Source organism: Lolium rigidum, chromosome 2 (genome assembly GCF_022539505.1).
Source record: "Lolium rigidum isolate FL_2022 chromosome 2, APGP_CSIRO_Lrig_0.1, whole genome shotgun sequence".
Taxonomy (NCBI): Eukaryota; Viridiplantae; Streptophyta; class Magnoliopsida; order Poales; family Poaceae; genus Lolium; species Lolium rigidum.
Genome location: NC_061509.1, coordinates 70,262,631 through 70,280,373, shown reverse-complemented (window position 1 = coordinate 70,280,373; position 17,743 = coordinate 70,262,631). Strand labels below are relative to the sequence as shown.

Below are 17,743 nucleotides of genomic sequence, written 5' to 3'. Positions count from 1 at the left end.
CCGGATCTATTAATGACATTAGAATTTTGCAGAGATGCCATCTATTTTATAGGCTTGCCACTTGCTAATAGAGATGCTCCAGCTTGCAAGTACACGTCTATAGCCATGACTATACCGTGGGGTATTATCTTGCCAACAACATCTATCCTTCGTGACCGGTATTTGTGAAGACCATTCAACATTCAAAAACAAGGGATGAATCTATTTTTCCAAGACTCAAGAAGCATGCCAGAAGGACATTAAGATTTGAGAGAGCTTTTGGTGTTTTGCAAGCTTGGTTTGCAATTGTTCGAGGTTTTGGTTATTTATGGGAAAAGAAGTCCCTCCACAGAATCATGACGACATGTGTGATTCTACACAAAATGATCATCAACGATGAGTAGGACATGGATTTGGAAATTTCTTCAACAATGTTGGTAACCATGTCAAATCCAAGAGGAACCCATACCGGATCCAAGCTCTCCTCGAGAAGTATCGACAAATTGAAAACATGTGAACTCATACCCAACTCCATAATAGTCTCCCTTTTCTTTCTTCCATATCCGTTCATATGTAATTGAACCATCCATTTCATTTCGGATCATTCTTAATTTATTTAATTATTTGATTTGAACTTTCATTGTGATTTAAATTACTCTGTATTGTGTGATGTTAAAACAATAATAATTTTGATCTGTATTAATGCTATATTAACATTCTATTTTCTTTGAAATCATAAGTATAGACTAACCTTAGTCCTTAATTGCTGTACCACAGGGGTGCATAGTAAAACAGATCCCATAAACTGGTACAGTAAAGAATTTCCGGTACGAATTCACAAGATATGTTCAGGCGAAGCTCTAGTGGCACCAAAGAAGTGGTTTCACGTTTTTCAGCATAGGCAATTAGGCATATCCGGGATCAGATAGAGCTGCTCTTATAGTGACTTGATTAACGTAGAAGATGACCAAACATGATTAACGTAGAAGGAGAGAACCAAACATGATTAGCTATATCAGATTACAGCGTAATAATCAGATAACGGGCAGAAAATTGCGAACCAGACACTTTCCTAGTATCTTGCAAAAGATTTAATAAAACGAAGTAGCTACAATATGCAAGTTCTCGCAACGACGGTACCTTACTATTGCGATACACATCTTGAGCGGCCATTACTGACACCTGAAGAGGTACACACACATAGCCTGTATCAAACTTGAGAAGGAACACCGTTTCCATTAGCTAGACTACAAAAGAGTTCTTCTAGACACCATTAACAACATCAGATGAAGCTACACACAAATAGAATATATACTACTCTAGAGCCAGCAGAAGAAGAAATGTAATATAGTGTTTATCACAGGATTCAAGCAACATCTCCACTGTTGACAGGAGAGGAACAGAGTTCCAACTCTCACAGCACTCCCATGCTATTGATGAAGTTCCATCTGATTCAACTTGTGATGGTAACAGGTTTTGGTTTCTCCTCCTCGTTCTCAGCAATCACAGGGTGCGGTCTGCTCTGATGCTGCACAACCGCAAGTTGATCAATGAAAAGCAATTCCCGTAAATGATGGAGCTGCTGCCTCTCTCTCTCCATTAGCAGCTCCTTCTGCTCAAAACGGTTTATCTTGTCTTGGATTTCCTTCATCTAAAAAGGATTTGAAACAATAGATAACAAGTCAATACAAATACCATCTTTTTTTACCAATATCATCTCAGAACCCAGCATTGGTACCTGGACATCCACTATGTCGGATAAAGATTGCTCTATATCCTTCTGTTCCTTTTCAAGCTGCACTTGTGCATTTGCAGATGCCTCTTTGAGTAAATCGTTGGCTGAAAGCCCATTGGTGTATGGAGATTCTGCAGAGGAAACTAATCAGGCCAAGAGAGCTCTTTTGAACAATTGCAACAAATATTTGTAGGAGAAGGTGATGAACTAAGCAGCATGATATGCATTTCAGCATGTAGCAACAAGAATTAGAATTAGAAGTTCATCAAACTTTTACCCGCTCACATGCCCACTCATGCACACAAGGAACTTGGATACAAGTCCATATACTCTTATATGCATACAGACCAACTATGATTGAGCTTATTGCTCCTAACGCATTACTTGAACACTGCTGTCAACACACTTGAATTATCATAGTTTGCGCAGTGAGATGCAAAGCAGTATGTTTAGAAACAATGCAACATCAATATGACAGAAGCAGCCAAAGAGCATGTCACACTCATAAGGGCTAGAGACCAGCTGCTACCTTCTTCCTTGGTGCTGCTGATTGAAGAATCAACCAGGCTGTCATTCATATCAACCTGGGATTGAGCAGAGATAGCTGCTTGAGCTGCTGCTGCCGCAACTCCTGAGCCAACAATGGCAGATAAGAACGCCACCTGATAAAACAATGCAGTTCCTCATCTTGCCCCATCAATAATTTTCTATGTTCAAAGTTCAAACTAGATGAATACGGCAGCTATTAGGATATGGTGGCCACCAGCATATACACTTGTTTTGTGTAAACTTATGTGCAAAACTTCTATGAAGAACAAAATCATTTTTAAAAAAAATTCTTTGTCAGAACCATTTTGAAGTTTTCAGTGTTTCATGTCTGAAGTACGGAACATAACTTATGTATACCAGGTATAAACTTCCAGGTGAGTTAGCCAGGTCTTCAGCCACATATGTGTAGCTATACAAAAACTACTACCTCCGTTCCGAAATAAAAACCTTTTCAGAAGGCTTATATTTTGGAACGGAGGTAATAACATATTACCATGGCATTCTTTTAACAAAGTAGTCATCACATGTTAGTATTTCAAGTACAAAGCGAAAGAGAAGTGTTGCCAGTATAGGCAAGGATTAGACCCACTGTTACTAATCAAGGGAGTTAGAAACTAAGGTAAAGACAACATATACATACCTGAGCCATTATTGGATTGCTTGCATCTGCCAGTGGTGTGAGACGAAGCCGTTTTGAGACCTCTGCTCTAGATTCATCAGCAACATCATCATCAGTCTCAAACTGCAACTTCTGATCCTTGGATCCCATGAACTGTTCTCCAAAAGGTAATCGGATAAGTCTAGCAATGCAGTCTTTCTCTGATCGACTACCAACATGTTCAGAAACCTTCTTCCAATTTTCTCCATAATGCAAGACAGCCTCAAGAAGGTGAAGAGTTTCCTTGTCTGTCCAATCTGATTTTGCATCTTCGCTAATTTCAACTTTCTTGAAGTCTGCTGGAGTAAGACCAGGCCGGTAGTTGGCACGTACATAGCATCTACAACAGATATTTATCTCCGCCTGATCATACGCAAAAGTGAAGGCGTTTTTCTGCAATTAAAACAGACAACAAGCTAATAACACTTTCATCCAACATACATGCATGAAATGGATGCAATTACTATCTTGTTTGCATATATTTATTGCACAATTATGACATATACTCTCCACCTCCAGTTCATGACACGTTTATGTGAACTGGAGGGACTAGTTCAAAACGAATTACGAAGCAGCCTTGCTAATCTTTCCACATTCGCAGCTATCCAAAGAGTGGCAATGAGCCATCACAATACAAGTTGAAAACCTATTCCCCCTATCATCTTTTCACCCTCCTTTTCTTGCCTGAACCACATAACAGTTGCAAGAGGAAGCAAGGCTCTTCCGACAGTCCCCGTACCCATGGCCTAATCCTTGCCGTTTTAGTTTTTTTTTTGTGTGTAGCAACAGACATTCTCCGTGCTAGTATATATGACAGTTGCCATTTACCAAAATCTCATGTAATCCCTCCATTCCATATTAGTTGTTGCTAGTTTAGTACTCCCCACATCCAAACTTAGAGAAATCCAAGGCATGTTTCATGGGACGGAGGGAGTACAACTTTCTACAAAATCAGCGATAACTAATATGGAATGGAGGGAGTACATCATTAACCTTGTACCAACAAGCTTGTTTGCTCATCTGTCCGAGCACACTTTCTATGGAGCATCTGAAACCAGCTAAACCAAACCCAGTCTCCAATCCAAGTAAACAAAATCCTCAACATGGGTAAACTCATAACTAGAGAGAAAATGCTCCCCCAGTTACATTGCATAATAAAGTATACACCCATGCTGTCTACAAGGCACGAAACCAAACAGATAGTTATAGTCAACTGGAAAAATCATATGGACGAGCTAAGATAGTTCTAACCAGACATAAATGAACGCAACATATAACTAATCCGTATCGCAAGTTTCCACACACATATATCTTGCTCACAAATAAACCAAAACAATGGGCAAATGACTCACCTTGTCACAGGTGAAATAGGCAGAGCCGCAGACGCTGCTGCACCCTACGCAGAGCTTCCTGGACATGGCCGCCCCAGCAGGCAAGGAAGACTGAGACGCCGCCGCCGCCTCCTCCCTCCTGTCTCTCCCCTGCTTCACCCCGGGCGCCGAGGCGCCATAGTTGATGAGCCCCCACTCCTCAAGGAAGTCAAAGACGCGGCGCACGGAGCCGACGTCGCCGATGAGGCCCCGCCTGGCCTCGGTGAGCGTGAGCCGCCGCGCCGGCCGCGCCCGGAACCTCCTCACGAGGGTGTCGCGGTAGTACGTGTACGCCTCGGGGCCCCGGGACCCGGCCTCCCCTTCGAAGAACTCCGGCAGGAGGCGGCGCTCCGTGTCGCTGACGGCGCCGTAGGAGAACCAGGCTGCAGGCGGGGTCCTCGGTCAGCTAGGGTTCTGATAGGTTTACGAGAGGCGATGCGCGGGGGGTTGGGGGAGAGAGAGGGGGTTACCTGAGTAGCTGGGGACGTTGATGATGTACGGTGAGTCCTGGGTCGCGGGTCCCGCGGCGGCGGCGGCGGCGACTGCGGCGGGAGGCGCGGTCGAGACGGCGGCGGGAGGGATCTCCGCCTTGACGGTGCCGGCGGTGGAGGGGGGCTGGGAGAAGGGCGGCGCCTTGTACGGCATCTGCGGAGGCGGAGGCGCCGGCGCGGTGCTGGCGGTGGCCGGCGGCACCGGAGCCGGCGGTGTGGCCATCGTCGGAGGCGGGGCAGGCGATGGAGGTCTCTCGGTTTGTTTCCTTCCTCCGCTTGGGCTTTAGACTTTGCTCGCAGAGAAGGCGTCTCGTTTTGGGCCTCGGCGAATTTGTTTGACAGCCCACGCGGCCCAGCTACGGCGGTACGCAGTACGCACGACACGGAGCGCGCAGAGAGTTTAGTCCCACCTCGCCCGCGGTGAGGGGAGGGAGCCGGGGAGAGTTGTATAAAAGGAGGGGCAGAGGCGAGGGAGAACTCATACCTTTCTCGGCCTTTTGGCTAAGATCAAGTGTAGTATCTGTTCTTATCAGTTTAATATCTGATATGTGGGCCATGTGTTCACAACGATATTAAATTTATTTTTTGTGGGAGAGGGTCCACCACAGTAGCTTGCTACTGGGGCCCTCAAGCGTCGCTTGGGCGTTGCACTACTGCCCTGGCCCGGCGCACCCCAACCAAAGCAAAGTCAAAATTTCTATTTGGGCGCTAATCAGAGTCCTCTCCTGTACTTGATTCAGAGCTAGTCTTTCTGTAAACATGAAATCCTGTCAAGCTAAGAACTGAAGCATAGTCGGTTGTGCCCAGATAATAAGAAACTACGGCTTCATTTTTTTTAACAAAAACAAAAGTTCTTCCTTCGAATGTACACAAGGTTGACAGTTTTTCAACTGTTCGTTTACCAGTTATGTAACATCTGACTGGTACCACCTTACTTGTGGTGCCAAGATTAAACAAGGCAAAACTGAGTGCCAGCAATACTGTTTAACTTCAAGTTAGATTACAGTGAAAATGGCATCACAATGCTATTCATACCACTTCAACTAGTTACAAACCAGCATCTCACTGTAATGTCACACAGAAAGATACGTGTGACAAAAGATTTACAATGTCTTAGCACCACCACTTGACATGAGCGAGGCAGCAGCAGCGCCGGCAGTCGGGACGATTCCAGTTGAGTTTCCTGGTTTAGAGAGATGCAGCAGCCTGCAGCACGTTTGTGGTCTCGCGTGAGTTAAGACATTTTTTTAACAGAAGATGAAGTACAAAGATTACCAAACTGGAGCACTAAATATGTAAGCTGAGGGGTACTTACGGCGCTAGGTATTCACAGAACGAGGTGACAGCGGAAACGACGTCATTGTAATTGTTGGCAGTGCAGGGAGCTGTGATCTCCACCAGCTGTATTCCAGGAGTGACCTGCACAGCCTCGTCGGTCGCGTGGAGTTTCGGCATCTTGTTGGTGGAAGTGACGGTCACGGTGAACTGGGCACCTCGCTGGAACCGGAACGCAAAGCCCACCTTCAGAAGTTCATGATCCAACTTGTAGCCTATGGTGTAGAAGTAGCGCAGCACGTTGTTGCTGGCTTTGCTTTCCACGATTGTGCGCACCAGAATCGAGATCTGCTCCGCACCAGCACCTCTCATAGAACCACCGACATGTCTTATCGTCCTACATATGGATATTACCGGTTGCAGATTAGTGTAAGAAATTACGAGGAAGTGTAAAATTTCAGCAGGTGACCACAATCAGTTTACCAGGATGGTGTTGGCTGAGCTAAGTCACACAGCAAACGGACCTCTGATGGGACAACTCCTGTATGATTGAACGAGGTCAGTAGACATTACAATTGCTTATGACCCCCAAGAACAGACAAATAAAAACTAACCTAGATTTGGTCCACTTTTAAGACAGAGCTCATGCACCCTAACACGTTCTTTTGGGACACCAGAGAGGCCCTGGAGAAGAACCTCCAGAGCTTCAACATGCTGTATGACAAAAAAATATAGCTAGAGTAATGACATTCAAATAAAAAATAAAGGAAGTGAAAATTAACGTTGAGATGATTCAGATCTCCATTTACTGTAAATAAACAACATATAATCATGTGATTCCTCCAACTATACAGCAATATTTTATATTATATCATAAGTAGTGCTCCCAAAGTGGAGCAATATGGTTTGACATATCACATATGGTGGATTGGTGGTCAGCATGATCTACCCATCATTGTTGTGATATACCTTTTCTTTTGTTCTAGATTCATACTGGGTGACTACCAACTTGTCATGGAGTTGGAGACAATGAATCAATAAAAAAATCTAGCATTAATTATTATTCTAGATATCACTTCACGCTTAAGAAATAAATAAAAAGTCTGTCATACTACTAAGTACATATTAAGGATACTGTCGAAAAGTACATATTAACTATTAAGGAGAGTTACATCAGCTAAGCTCAGCAGCTGATGGATTTCACACGTGATTCTAGTTCAACATGAAGTGTGTGGCTGACCAACCCAGGGATAGTATCGATCCTAGCTATATTTTTCAAGGGATAGCATAAATCTTACAGTTTTAGAGACCCTGTTCATGAGAAGCCAACTGGTAAACTAGTGCAGGGAGATAGTTATACTGACAACTCCAACACCAAAATAAATACCCTAAATGAAAATGAATAAAGTCTAAATGTGTGGACTGAAAATTCGAAAAGTGTATTTGGCTCATGGGCACCAGTGCTCTGCTGTTTAAAAAAATTCGAAAATCATACATATTTGTTTCAAAAAAATCTGAAAATAAATCTAGACATAATAAATGACGTAACCTACAAGCGTGTAAAATTTTAATATGAAATTCTTTATATTGTAGACTATATAAAAAAGACAAAATCTGTTGAAATTTGGAGATTTGAAATATGCATACCCAGATCCACACGTTTGATATTTTTGTGTAGCCCAGAATTTTTTGCATTTGAAATTGAAATTTTGCACGTTTGTGGGACAATTCATTGGCTACACCATGATTTTTTTTCTAATTTTTTTGAAACACATAAATGTGATTTTTATTTTTTCTAAAATAGCAGGAGCACTGGTGCCCAGGAGCACCAAATCTCTCTCCCTGAAAATTACACTTTACTGTAAATAAACAACCTAAATATGTGATTCCCCCAACTGTACAGTAAACCTATTATATTATGATATCAGAGGTAGTGCCCTCAAAGTGGAGAAATGGTTCACATATGGTGGTCAGCATGATCTAATATCAATTTTGTGACATTTTTATTAATGCTGTAGTGTTGATTCATTCTGATAGAGCAAGCAAACAACAAATGACTAGTGACTACCAACTTATCATGGAGAGTGGTAGATAATGAATCAATGAAAATAACTCTAGCATCATTTATTGAAGTGCTGATGCCACATCATGCTTATAGCAGAAATAACAAAGTTAACTATCGTCTTAAGAACAGACTAAAGAGAGATAACTAGACTGATCAGCATGATGCGTATAGTAGACTGAACCAGAGATAGCATAAACCTCAACACATGTACAGTTAAAGAGACCCCTTATGAGAAAAGAATAGATAATTTATTGTAAGGAGATACTAATGCTGACAACTCCAACAACAAAATCAACTAAGAGAAACTTAATTTAAACAGTTAGACACCAAACACTAAATCCTAGATACCACATCCTTGGATACAGGCATTACGACCACCTGAAAATCGAAAGGGCCTGTGTGCCAAAATTCTTATGTAATACGGACTAGTACATATACAAGAGAGCGCAAAAGCTCATGTCTGATCAGCAAAGTTGGTGCATGTCAAGAGGTGCAACACGAAAGGTGTGCCATCCTACAAACAATCATAATTTACATAAATAATCACTCTTAACTCGACATGTAATTTTCCAGGTCATTGTTCAAATCAGTCATGGATTACAGCATCCTTGACAGGTTTATTCCACAATGTACACAATCATCTGCCTGACCTACGTTACGACATGCGATTTTTTCTGACCATGTTCAAAGCCAAGTCACGCATTACAGCATCCTTGGCAAGTTTATACCAGAGAGCCGACTTGAACTATCCCTAGCAGAACAGCACGAGTAGCTACTGCGCGAACATCAATGACTACGAAAACACAAGGAAGCAGAATACCTGGGTCTCGATGATACCCTGCACCACGCACTCCATCATCCAGGCGCGGATCTAGACGGCGCTACACCTGCACACCTAGAAACTGTGAAGCTCAGTGGGATTCAACCTAATCGCTGGATGATAACAAACCTCATATACCTCGAATCTCAATGGCCGGGGGCTGGGGCGGGGCGGGAGGCAGCAGGAACCCGACGCGCCGGCGAGGGAGAGCGGGAGCGGCGACGGCGGCGAGGAGGCGCGGGCGAGGTCAGGAGTGAATTGAGGCGTGGAGAATACCACGAAGCGCAGGGATTAAAGTGCTAGACTGTACTAGTTCGGTAACGCCCAGGTAAAAAGTCTCGCAGTTTACCCCGTGGAAATCGAAAATTCCAGTCCTACCCCTCCTCCTTCCTCTCTTCCTTCCCACGCGCACTCCCACACGGAGACCCGTCACCTCCTCCGCATTCCCATTTCTTCCGCCCCTCTCCTTCAGATCTCTCCGCCTCCAATGACCACCGCGCCGGCGACGACCAGCGCGTAGCGGCCCCTCCCCATGGCGTCCCCCACGTCGCCGCTCGGCGGCTCGACGCCGTCGGGCCGCGTGCTCGGCCCGGCGCTGGACCGCGTGATCAAAAACGCCGCGTGGCGGAAGCACTCGGCGCTCGTCGCCGCCGCCAAGTCCGCGCTCGACCTCCTCTCCTCCTCCTCCTACCCGCCGCCGGACCCGACCTCGCCGCACCCCTCCGCGCTCCTCGGCCTGCCCGTCGCCGCCGCCGCCGCCTCGCTGCACGCGCTCATCCTCGCCCTCGACTCCGCGTCCCCCAAGGTCGTCGACCCGGCGCTCGACTGCGTCGCCAAGCTCCTCTACCACCGCCTCCTCCTCGGCGACATCGGCGGGGCCGCCGCCGACGACGCCCCCGCCTCCAGGCTCCTCGCCGCCGTCCTCTCCTGCGGCGCGCTCAACGACGACGCCATGGAGCTCGCCACCCTCCGCGTGCTCGTCGCCGCCGCGCGCTGCCCCTCCATCGCCATCCGCGGCGACGGCCTCGCCCAGATGCTCAAGACCTGCTACAACATCTACCTCAGCAGCGGCAGCAGCGCCAACCAGCTCTGCGCCAAGCTCGCGCTCGCGCAGGTGCTCGTCATCGTCTTCGCCCGCGTCGAGGCCGACTCCATGGACGTGCGCGTGCAGACCGTGCTCATCAGCGACATGATGGACATGTCTGACCGCAGCTTGAACGACTCCAGCATTGTGCTCGTGGCGCAGGGGTTTATAAACGAGGCCATGGAGGGGAGCGATGTGCCGGAGCCGGGGACCCCCGTTGTGGCGGTAGATGAGGCTGATGAGACCGAGGAGGGGGGGATGAGCAAGATAAGAGAGGATGGGCTGGCATTGTTCAAGAATCTCTGCAAGCTGTCGATGAAGCTCTCAACACCAGATAACCCTGAGGACCAGGTGCTTCTGCGGGGGAAGGTCTTGTCTCTCGAGTTGCTCAAGATGGTTGTGGACAATGCTGGCCCATTCTGGAGAACAAACGATAAGTATGATGATCATACTTGCTGCCCTTGTTTCAGTTATCTGCATTTCATAATTCAGACTTTTACATTTGTATCGATGCAAATATTGTTATTGCGGAGCCCCCAAGTGGTTGTGGTTGTACTGTACTTGCAGGAATATGCTAACTTTGCTATTTACTCAGATTCTGGTCAATAGTAATTAGTAAGATTATGTAGGAGAGGTTACTAGGTTTTCTTAGGTTATTTCATAATGGAGCATTCCATTTTAACTTGACAGAGAGTAAAACATATACACTGAAGGATTTTTTTTCTGTTGCTGCAGGTACCTTGGAGCAATCAAGCAGTATCTTTGTCTGTCATTGTTAAAAAACAGTGCATTGTCAGCAATGAGTATTTTCCAGCTTCTGTGCGCCATATTTGTGGGTTTGCTGTCAAGGTTTAGATCTGGGCTGAAAGAGGAACTTGGAATATTTTTTCCCATGCTTGTCCTAAGGGTTCTTGAGAATGTCCATCAGCCTAGTTTTCTGCAGAAGATGACAGTTCTAAATTTGCTGGAGAAGATCTGTAAAGAATCTCAGGTTCTTATTGATATCTTTGTGAATTATGATTGCGATGTTGATGCACCAAATATTTTTGAGAGGTATGCAAATCTCTTCCTGATGAATAGTAAATTTCAGTTATGGTGTAAGTTGTAAAACTTGAAATGCAACTGAGGGTCAGGGTGGCCTGTACGCTGGCCCTCAAGTCAGGTATGGTGCAAATAGTGATACATTGAGCTAAGAGCACAGTTCTATGAGAATTTAATTCTCTCTCTTTCCATCATATATTAAAGCACTTCTAATTCCAGCAGATATTTGCAGGACTGTCAATGGCCTTTTAAAGACTGCTCTAGGGGTTCCTCCTGGAGCTACAACAACATTAACCCCAGCCCAAGACCAAACATTTCGGATTGAGTCAGTCAAGTGCCTTGCAACCATACTCAGATCGATGGGTTCATGGATGGACCAACAGTTGAGAATTGGTGATTTTTCACCCAAAGTTTCTGAAGTTTCTTTAAATTCGATAGACAGTCCCAACATCCTTATTGGAGAAGATGGGAATGGAATTGATTATGAACTGCAATCCGACTCTTATAGCCCAGACACATCTGATGCTTCCTCGCTTGAACAGCGTCGTGCTTATAAAATAGAACTTCAGGTATGTAAATATTTGTGTGCTTGGATTATATTCTCTCCATTGTTAGTGTGTTTTGAGAGAGATTCACATTTTAATTACTGAATTATGCATTTTGTTCCGCAGAAAGGAATTTCCTTGTTTAACAGAAAACCATCTAAGGGTATTGATTTCCTCACTAAAAGCAAGAAGATAGGCCAATCCCCAGAAGATGTTGCTTATTTCTTGAGAAATACTGCTGGTTTAAATGCAACAATGATAGGGGACTATTTGGGCGAAAGAGATGAGTTTCCTCTCAAAGTTATGCATGCATATGTCGATGCACTAAATTTTGAAGGTATGGACTTTGGGGAAGCCATTAGGTATTACTTGCGAGGTTTCAGGTTGCCTGGGGAAGCACAGAAAATTGACCGGGTAATGGAAAAGTTTGCTGAACGATACTGCAAATGCAACCCAAATTCCTTTACTAGTGCAGATACTGCATATGTTCTTGCTTATTCTGTCATCATGCTCAATACTGATGCTCACAATATGATGGTCAAGGATAAGGTTAGTCAAATGATTATTTGCCTCTGTTGTCAGTAAAAGAAGTCATACTTACTAATGGGATTTTCCTTGTGCAGATGTCTAAATCTGATTTCATCCGAAATAACCGAGGAATTGATGATGGGAAGGATTTGCCTGAATCTTATCTGAGTACATTGTATGACCAAATTGTCAAAAATGAGATCAAAATGAGTGCTGATTCATCAGTTCCACAAAACAAGCAACCTAGTAGTGTAATGAAACTCTTGGGCTTAGACAATATTATAAACCTTGTCAACTGGAAACAAGCTGAAGACAAGGCACTTGGAGCAAATGACTTGCTCATCAAGAACATACATGAGAAATTCAAAGCAAAGAGTGGGAAATCAGAGTAAGACCAAAACAACTATTCATAGCTAAACTTTTTTTTTTTGCACCTGCTGCTATATATGAATTCAACCTTGTGCTACATGCAGATCTATATTTTATGTTATTACCGAGACAACCATTTTGCGATTCATGATGGAGGTTTGTTGGGCCCCTATGATGGCTGCATTCAGCATGACACTTGACCAGTGTGATGATAAGGCTGCCACGTCGCAGTGTTTGCAGGGATTCAGATCTGCAGTGCACGTCACCTCTGTAATGTGCATGCAGACACAAAGAGATGCCTTTGTGACATCTGTAGCCAAGTTCACATATCTTCATTGTGTTGCGGACATGAAACAAAAAAATGTGGATGCTGTGAAGGTAGGAACTTGGAAGGCCAAACAGTACATTATGTTCTTTTGCAAATTTTGATCAATTCATACCTTGATCAGAAGGATATTATCATGCAAGACATCGCAGAAACGGCTTCCATTGATCAATTTAGTATGTTTTGAGTTTGAACAAAGCTAAATGAGGTGGTTAGATTTTTTAAGACACTATGAGAGAACATGAGCTTTTCATTGGTAAACTGGTAATGAATAAATAAGTTTAGGTGCATTTGTAAGCAAGCTTTAAAACTATATGGTTTACATTTTTCAGTGGAAGTAATGGCATAACACATTAGGAGTCTATATTAAAAAATAATCTTGCAGAGGCTTTTCCTTTCATTCTTTTGTCTTTTTTGCTACTTTGTCCCTTTGTTTTCCGTATCTTTCACTATAATATCAAAATTCCCAAGAACAAATTGCTTATGCCTATTTGGTCTCTTAATTTATTTATTTATAAAAACACTTAGATGACTTCAGTAGTACTTGGTAGCTTGAATTTATACAAAAGTCTGTTGAAATTGCTGAGAACAAATTGCTTATGCCTATCTTCATACCAATTTTTCTATACAGGCTATAATATCCATCGCAATCGAAGATGGTGATTATTTGCAGGAAGCGTGGGAACATGTGCTAACCTGTCTTTCACGGTTTGAGCATTTACATCTTCTTGGAGAAGGATCACCTACTGATGCTTCATTTTTGACGGTTCCTCTGGTTGAGTCAGAAGAAAAAACACAGAAATCAAGTACAACTACAGCTTCAAAGCGAACTAATGCTCTTCAGAATCCAGCTGTAATGGCTGCTGTTAGAGGCGGTTCTTATGACAGCATAACAGCAAAAAACAATGCCTCTCCGTTAGTTACTCCTGATCAGATTAATAATTTTATATCAAACATAAATCTGTTAGACCAGATTGGCATTTTTGAGTTGAATCATATATTTGCTCATAGCCAAAGATTGAATAGTAATGCAATTGTTGCTTTTGTGGAAGCTCTTTGCAAGGTCTCAATCACAGAGCTACAGTCACCTACTGATCCTCGTATTTTCTGTCTAACAAAGATAGTGGAGATTGCGTAAGCTTTTGTCACATCTGGTTTATGAACCTATTACCAGACGCAAAGTAATGTCATAGCGCAGCTATGATCAACAACTTTTAAAAGTGGTCTAATTTAGAGCTTCATTTGTGCAGGCATTACAATATGAATCGCATACGTTTGGTGTGGTCTCGTATCTGGAAAGTTCTATCAGACTTCTTTGTGTCGGTCGGATTGTCAGAAAATCTTTCTGTTGCAATATTTGTTATGGACTCTTTGAGGCAGCTAGCTATGAAATTTCTCGAAAGAGAGGAGCTGGCCAACTATAATTTCCAGAATGAATTCCTGCAACCTTTTGCGGTTGTTATGCAGAAGAGCAATGCTTCAGAAGTACGAGAACTCGTAGTTCGGTGTGTCTCCCAAATGGTTTTAAGTCGTGTTAACAATATAAAATCTGGATGGAAAAGTGTTTTCACGGTATGTATGGTGCTCTATGGTTAGTTTGCCTTGATTATTATAGCATAACTTCGTACAGAAGCTAGTTCTTGAGAAACAACCTAGTGGGACATTCCTACATTACCACTCAATAATTACAACATTTCATCTTACAGGTTTTTACTGCAGCTGCTGCTGATGATCGGAAAAGTATTGTTCTGTTAGCATTTGAAACTATGGAAAAGATTGTTCGGGACTATTTTCCGTACATAACTGAGACTGAAACCACAACATTTACTGATTGTGTTAAATGTCTTATTACATTCACAAGTAGTAAATTTAGCAGTGATGCTAGTCTCAATGCTATTGCATTTCTTCGGTTCTGTGCTGTGAAACTTGCCGAGGAAGGATTTGTTTGTCATGACAAGGATACTGATCAGCAATCAAATAATTTAGATTCTTCAGATGGGAATGCTGTAGCGCACAAGGATGATCATGTTTACTTCTGGGTTCCATTGCTTGCTGGTAAGTTACCTTTTATTTCGCAGAGACTGCTGGATAAGTTTGGAAACGCATCACATTTGTAATATAGATCTTGCTTGAATTTACTTCCTTTTCAGGTCTAGCTAGATTGACAGCTGACACGCGGCCAACTATCAGAAAAGGTGCAGTAGAAGTACTCTTTGATATTCTGAAGGATCATGGGCAACTTTTCTCGCAGTCCTTCTGGACCAATATCTTTGAATCTGTTGTTTATCCTCTCTTTAACGGTGAAATCAGTACACCAAACAGCCAGAGTGATAGCACCGAGGACAATTCTTGGAATTTTGAAACTAAAACAGTGGCTGTGAAATGTCTAGTGGATTTGTATGTTACATTTTTTGACGTGATGCGGCCAGAACTCATTAGAGTCACTTCTGTGGTTACCAGTTTTATCAAAAGCCCTTCTAGACAATCTGCTAGCATAGGCATGTCCGTTTTTCAGCGTTTAACAGAAGGACTTGCAAGCAAACTCTCCAAGGACGAATGGAAAGAGATCTTGTTATGCTTTAAAGAATCAGCAGCGCAGACATTTGTTGTTTTCGAGAAAATAGTTAAGATGATGAAAGATATTGAAATTCCAGAAAAAAATGAGTCTTACTCTGAAGCAGAGCAATATTCAGAGCATGACATATACAATGAAGATGAAGAGGAAGCTAATATGGAAACATCATCTTATGCTATCGTCAAGATGAAAAATCATATGTCTCTGCAACTCCTAATTGTTCAGGTACTTAAAACTTATCGCCAGTTAAATTTGGTGCCAGTCTCTTTTGTATAGAATGTCTTGCTGTATAGATTTAGTTCAAAATTCTGCTTTCCTTTGCACATTTTACCTACTTAAAATAGGAATTTGAAAAACAAATTGCTACAAGAAGTTTGCATGCCAACAGTTATATTAAGACTGCACTCACCATTTCTTGGCTTCTCTCCAGGGAATTGTAAAATTGTATGAGACACACAGGAGATCCTTTTGTGCTGAGCATATGGGCATAATGTTGGAGATGCTATCAACCATTACATCCCATGCCAGTGAAGTGAGCTCTGAATCTGCTTTGCTCACCAAATTCCACAAATCATGCTCTCTTCTGGAGGTACCTGAGCCTGCAGTCATCCACTTCGAGAATGAGTCTTACCAGAGCTACCTCAAAATCCTGCAAGCTTTGCTTCACGACAACCCATCTTTGTCACGAGACATGAACATTGAGTCACAAATTATGCTTGTCTCTGAGAAAATACTGCGAACGTATCTGAACTGTGCAGGTCATGAACCATCTAAGGATGCTTCTGGTAGAGACCTGGTTGTACACTGGGCGCTACCTTTGGGCGCTGCTAAGAAAGAGGAACTGTCTGCTAGAACCTCAGTGGTCCTTCATGTAATGCGGTTATTGGGTGGCCTAGAGAGGGAATGCTTTAGGAGAAATCTGCCCCTCCTTTTCCCCTTATTAGCTAATCTCATTCGCTGTGAGCATAGCTCTGGAGAGGTTCAAGTTGCACTGTATGGTATCTTTCAGTCGTCAATAGGCCCTATAATATCGGTATAGCAAATATTACTTGTTTTATTCACCAACTGTACAATTTTGTCACTCCACCGTGGTAGGGTAGCTTGATTGATGGTGGTTACACAGAAATATGAGATAAGAGGAAATTACAGCTTGACAGTGCCGTAAATTATTGAAACCTGCCCCTCCAGAATTCTGGTATTGAAGGTAAAAAACCTCTTTTCTGTTTCTTGGCAACTTATTATCGACGTAGAGCAGCATATTAATCTGCTTATGTCAGTTTTGCAGCATCATGTAACATCGACTCAGTTACCTGGAGGCAGGAGGCATTTTGAAGGGCATTTGCCCTCCTTTCCTAACATTAATTTTGATTCATGGCTTATCGTCGACACTGTTGGCTCTGACGGCAGATGAATATCTGTGGAGTTCTACAAGGGAGTGGTCAGATCACCAGTGAACAATTTTGTTTTTTTTTGGGATGTAACTTCCTCCCCCCTTGTGACGATAGCCTTGTATAGCGTTTCCATTTAAACCAATACTATAATAAAGTGGCATATATCATGTTATTCCTTTCCAATCTTTCACTTCTCGTGGAAATAAGTGATGTTTCGGTTCTTAATGGAAATACAATACCCCCTCCGTCTTGTGACACTTGTCTAAGATTTGTCCAAATTTGAATGTATCTATATACATACAAAGTTTGACAAATCTAAGATAACTTTCGTGAGACGGATAGAGTAGAGGAATAATAATGTGGTTTGGACCTGTAAGAGAATAGACATCTCTACATGGGAAAAATATTAGGTTTCGATTCTTCTTTAATGGAAATAGGCAAATAGGGTAGCAGTATGACACAAGCCGCTCTTATCCTCTTAATTTGTTTGTGCTATGCAAGGCCAAGGGCCAACTGCTCTGGAAAACGAAGCTTGGATATATATACTTTGTATGTCACTATCCATGACTCAGGTTAACCGACTTCCTTGTTGAAAACTACCGCCCATCAAGGTATCAACACTCAAGTCTCGACTGAGAAAATGACATTTCGGTGTCATTCCGGCAGTTTTTTTTCTAGGAATTTGACCAGAAGCATTTCATTCTGGCAGGATTCAGGATTTTTTGTTTCTTTCGCTGCGTTCTAGACATGCTTTTGCATGTTTTCATTTGCTTTTACGTGTTTGCGGAAAAAGAACATCTGTCCATGCTTCATAAAGAGTTAAGCAAACATGAAGTTGGCAGGAACTAGCAAAACTGAGATGCACAAAGTCAACAAGTACACATCACAAGAAGGGCAACTAACTACAACCTGCCTATCAAGCAGCACTAGCCCTATGGTCATC

At 43.0% G+C, this 17,743-nt stretch overlaps 3 protein-coding genes and 1 non-coding gene across 7 annotated transcripts; 2 read left to right on the top strand and 2 right to left on the bottom strand.

Moving 5' to 3' along the window:
• Positions 1–1,052: 1,052 nt before the first annotated feature.
• Positions 1,053–5,137, bottom strand: LOC124691909 (SWI/SNF complex subunit SWI3B-like). Its single transcript, XM_047225193.1, has 6 exons — positions 4,762–5,137; positions 4,274–4,674; positions 2,904–3,314; positions 2,244–2,376; positions 1,718–1,845; positions 1,053–1,630 (listed from the first exon to the last, which is right to left on the bottom strand). Exons 1-6 carry the CDS (start codon positions 5,003–5,005, stop codon positions 1,433–1,435), a joined length of 1,515 nt encoding a protein of 504 aa, XP_047081149.1. The 5' UTR covers positions 5,006–5,137; the 3' UTR covers positions 1,053–1,432.
• A 125-nt stretch (positions 5,138–5,262) lies between these two features.
• On the top strand, positions 5,263–5,459 carry LOC124693941. Its single transcript, XR_007000380.1, has one exon. It is a non-coding gene; the product is annotated as a U2 spliceosomal RNA (small nuclear RNA).
• A 294-nt stretch (positions 5,460–5,753) lies between these two features.
• LOC124691910 (mediator of RNA polymerase II transcription subunit 18-like) lies at positions 5,754–9,135 on the bottom strand. Of its 3 annotated transcripts, none has more exons than XM_047225197.1 (6): positions 9,081–9,135; positions 8,943–9,009; positions 6,672–6,771; positions 6,541–6,598; positions 6,098–6,454; positions 5,754–5,988 (listed from the first exon to the last, which is right to left on the bottom strand). In XM_047225197.1, the coding sequence occupies exons 2-6, from the start codon at positions 8,979–8,981 to the stop codon at positions 5,886–5,888; spliced, it is 657 nt and encodes a 218-aa protein (XP_047081153.1). In that variant the 5' UTR covers positions 8,982–9,009; positions 9,081–9,135; the 3' UTR covers positions 5,754–5,885. The 3 variants fall into 3 exon arrangements, with proteins under 3 accessions (XP_047081153.1, XP_047081150.1, XP_047081152.1); XM_047225194.1 differs by having other exon boundaries at positions 5,755–5,988; positions 8,943–9,017; positions 9,081–9,124; XM_047225196.1 differs by lacking the exon at positions 9,081–9,135 and having other exon boundaries at positions 5,755–5,988; positions 8,943–9,062.
• Positions 9,136–9,474: 339 nt separating this feature from the next.
• On the top strand, positions 9,475–16,983 carry LOC124691906 (brefeldin A-inhibited guanine nucleotide-exchange protein 1-like). 2 transcript variants are annotated; one of them, XM_047225192.1, is made up of 12 exons: positions 9,475–10,463; positions 10,762–11,079; positions 11,300–11,636; positions 11,739–12,161; positions 12,236–12,528; positions 12,614–12,887; positions 13,466–13,968; positions 14,085–14,406; positions 14,541–14,889; positions 14,985–15,634; positions 15,840–16,613; positions 16,695–16,983. In XM_047225192.1, the coding sequence occupies exons 1-11, from the start codon at positions 9,475–9,477 to the stop codon at positions 16,446–16,448; spliced, it is 5,067 nt and encodes a 1,688-aa protein (XP_047081148.1). In that variant the 3' UTR covers positions 16,449–16,613; positions 16,695–16,983. The 2 variants fall into 2 exon arrangements, with proteins under 2 accessions (XP_047081148.1, XP_047081147.1); XM_047225191.1 differs by having other exon boundaries at positions 16,687–16,983.
• Positions 16,984–17,743: the final 760 nt, after the last annotated feature.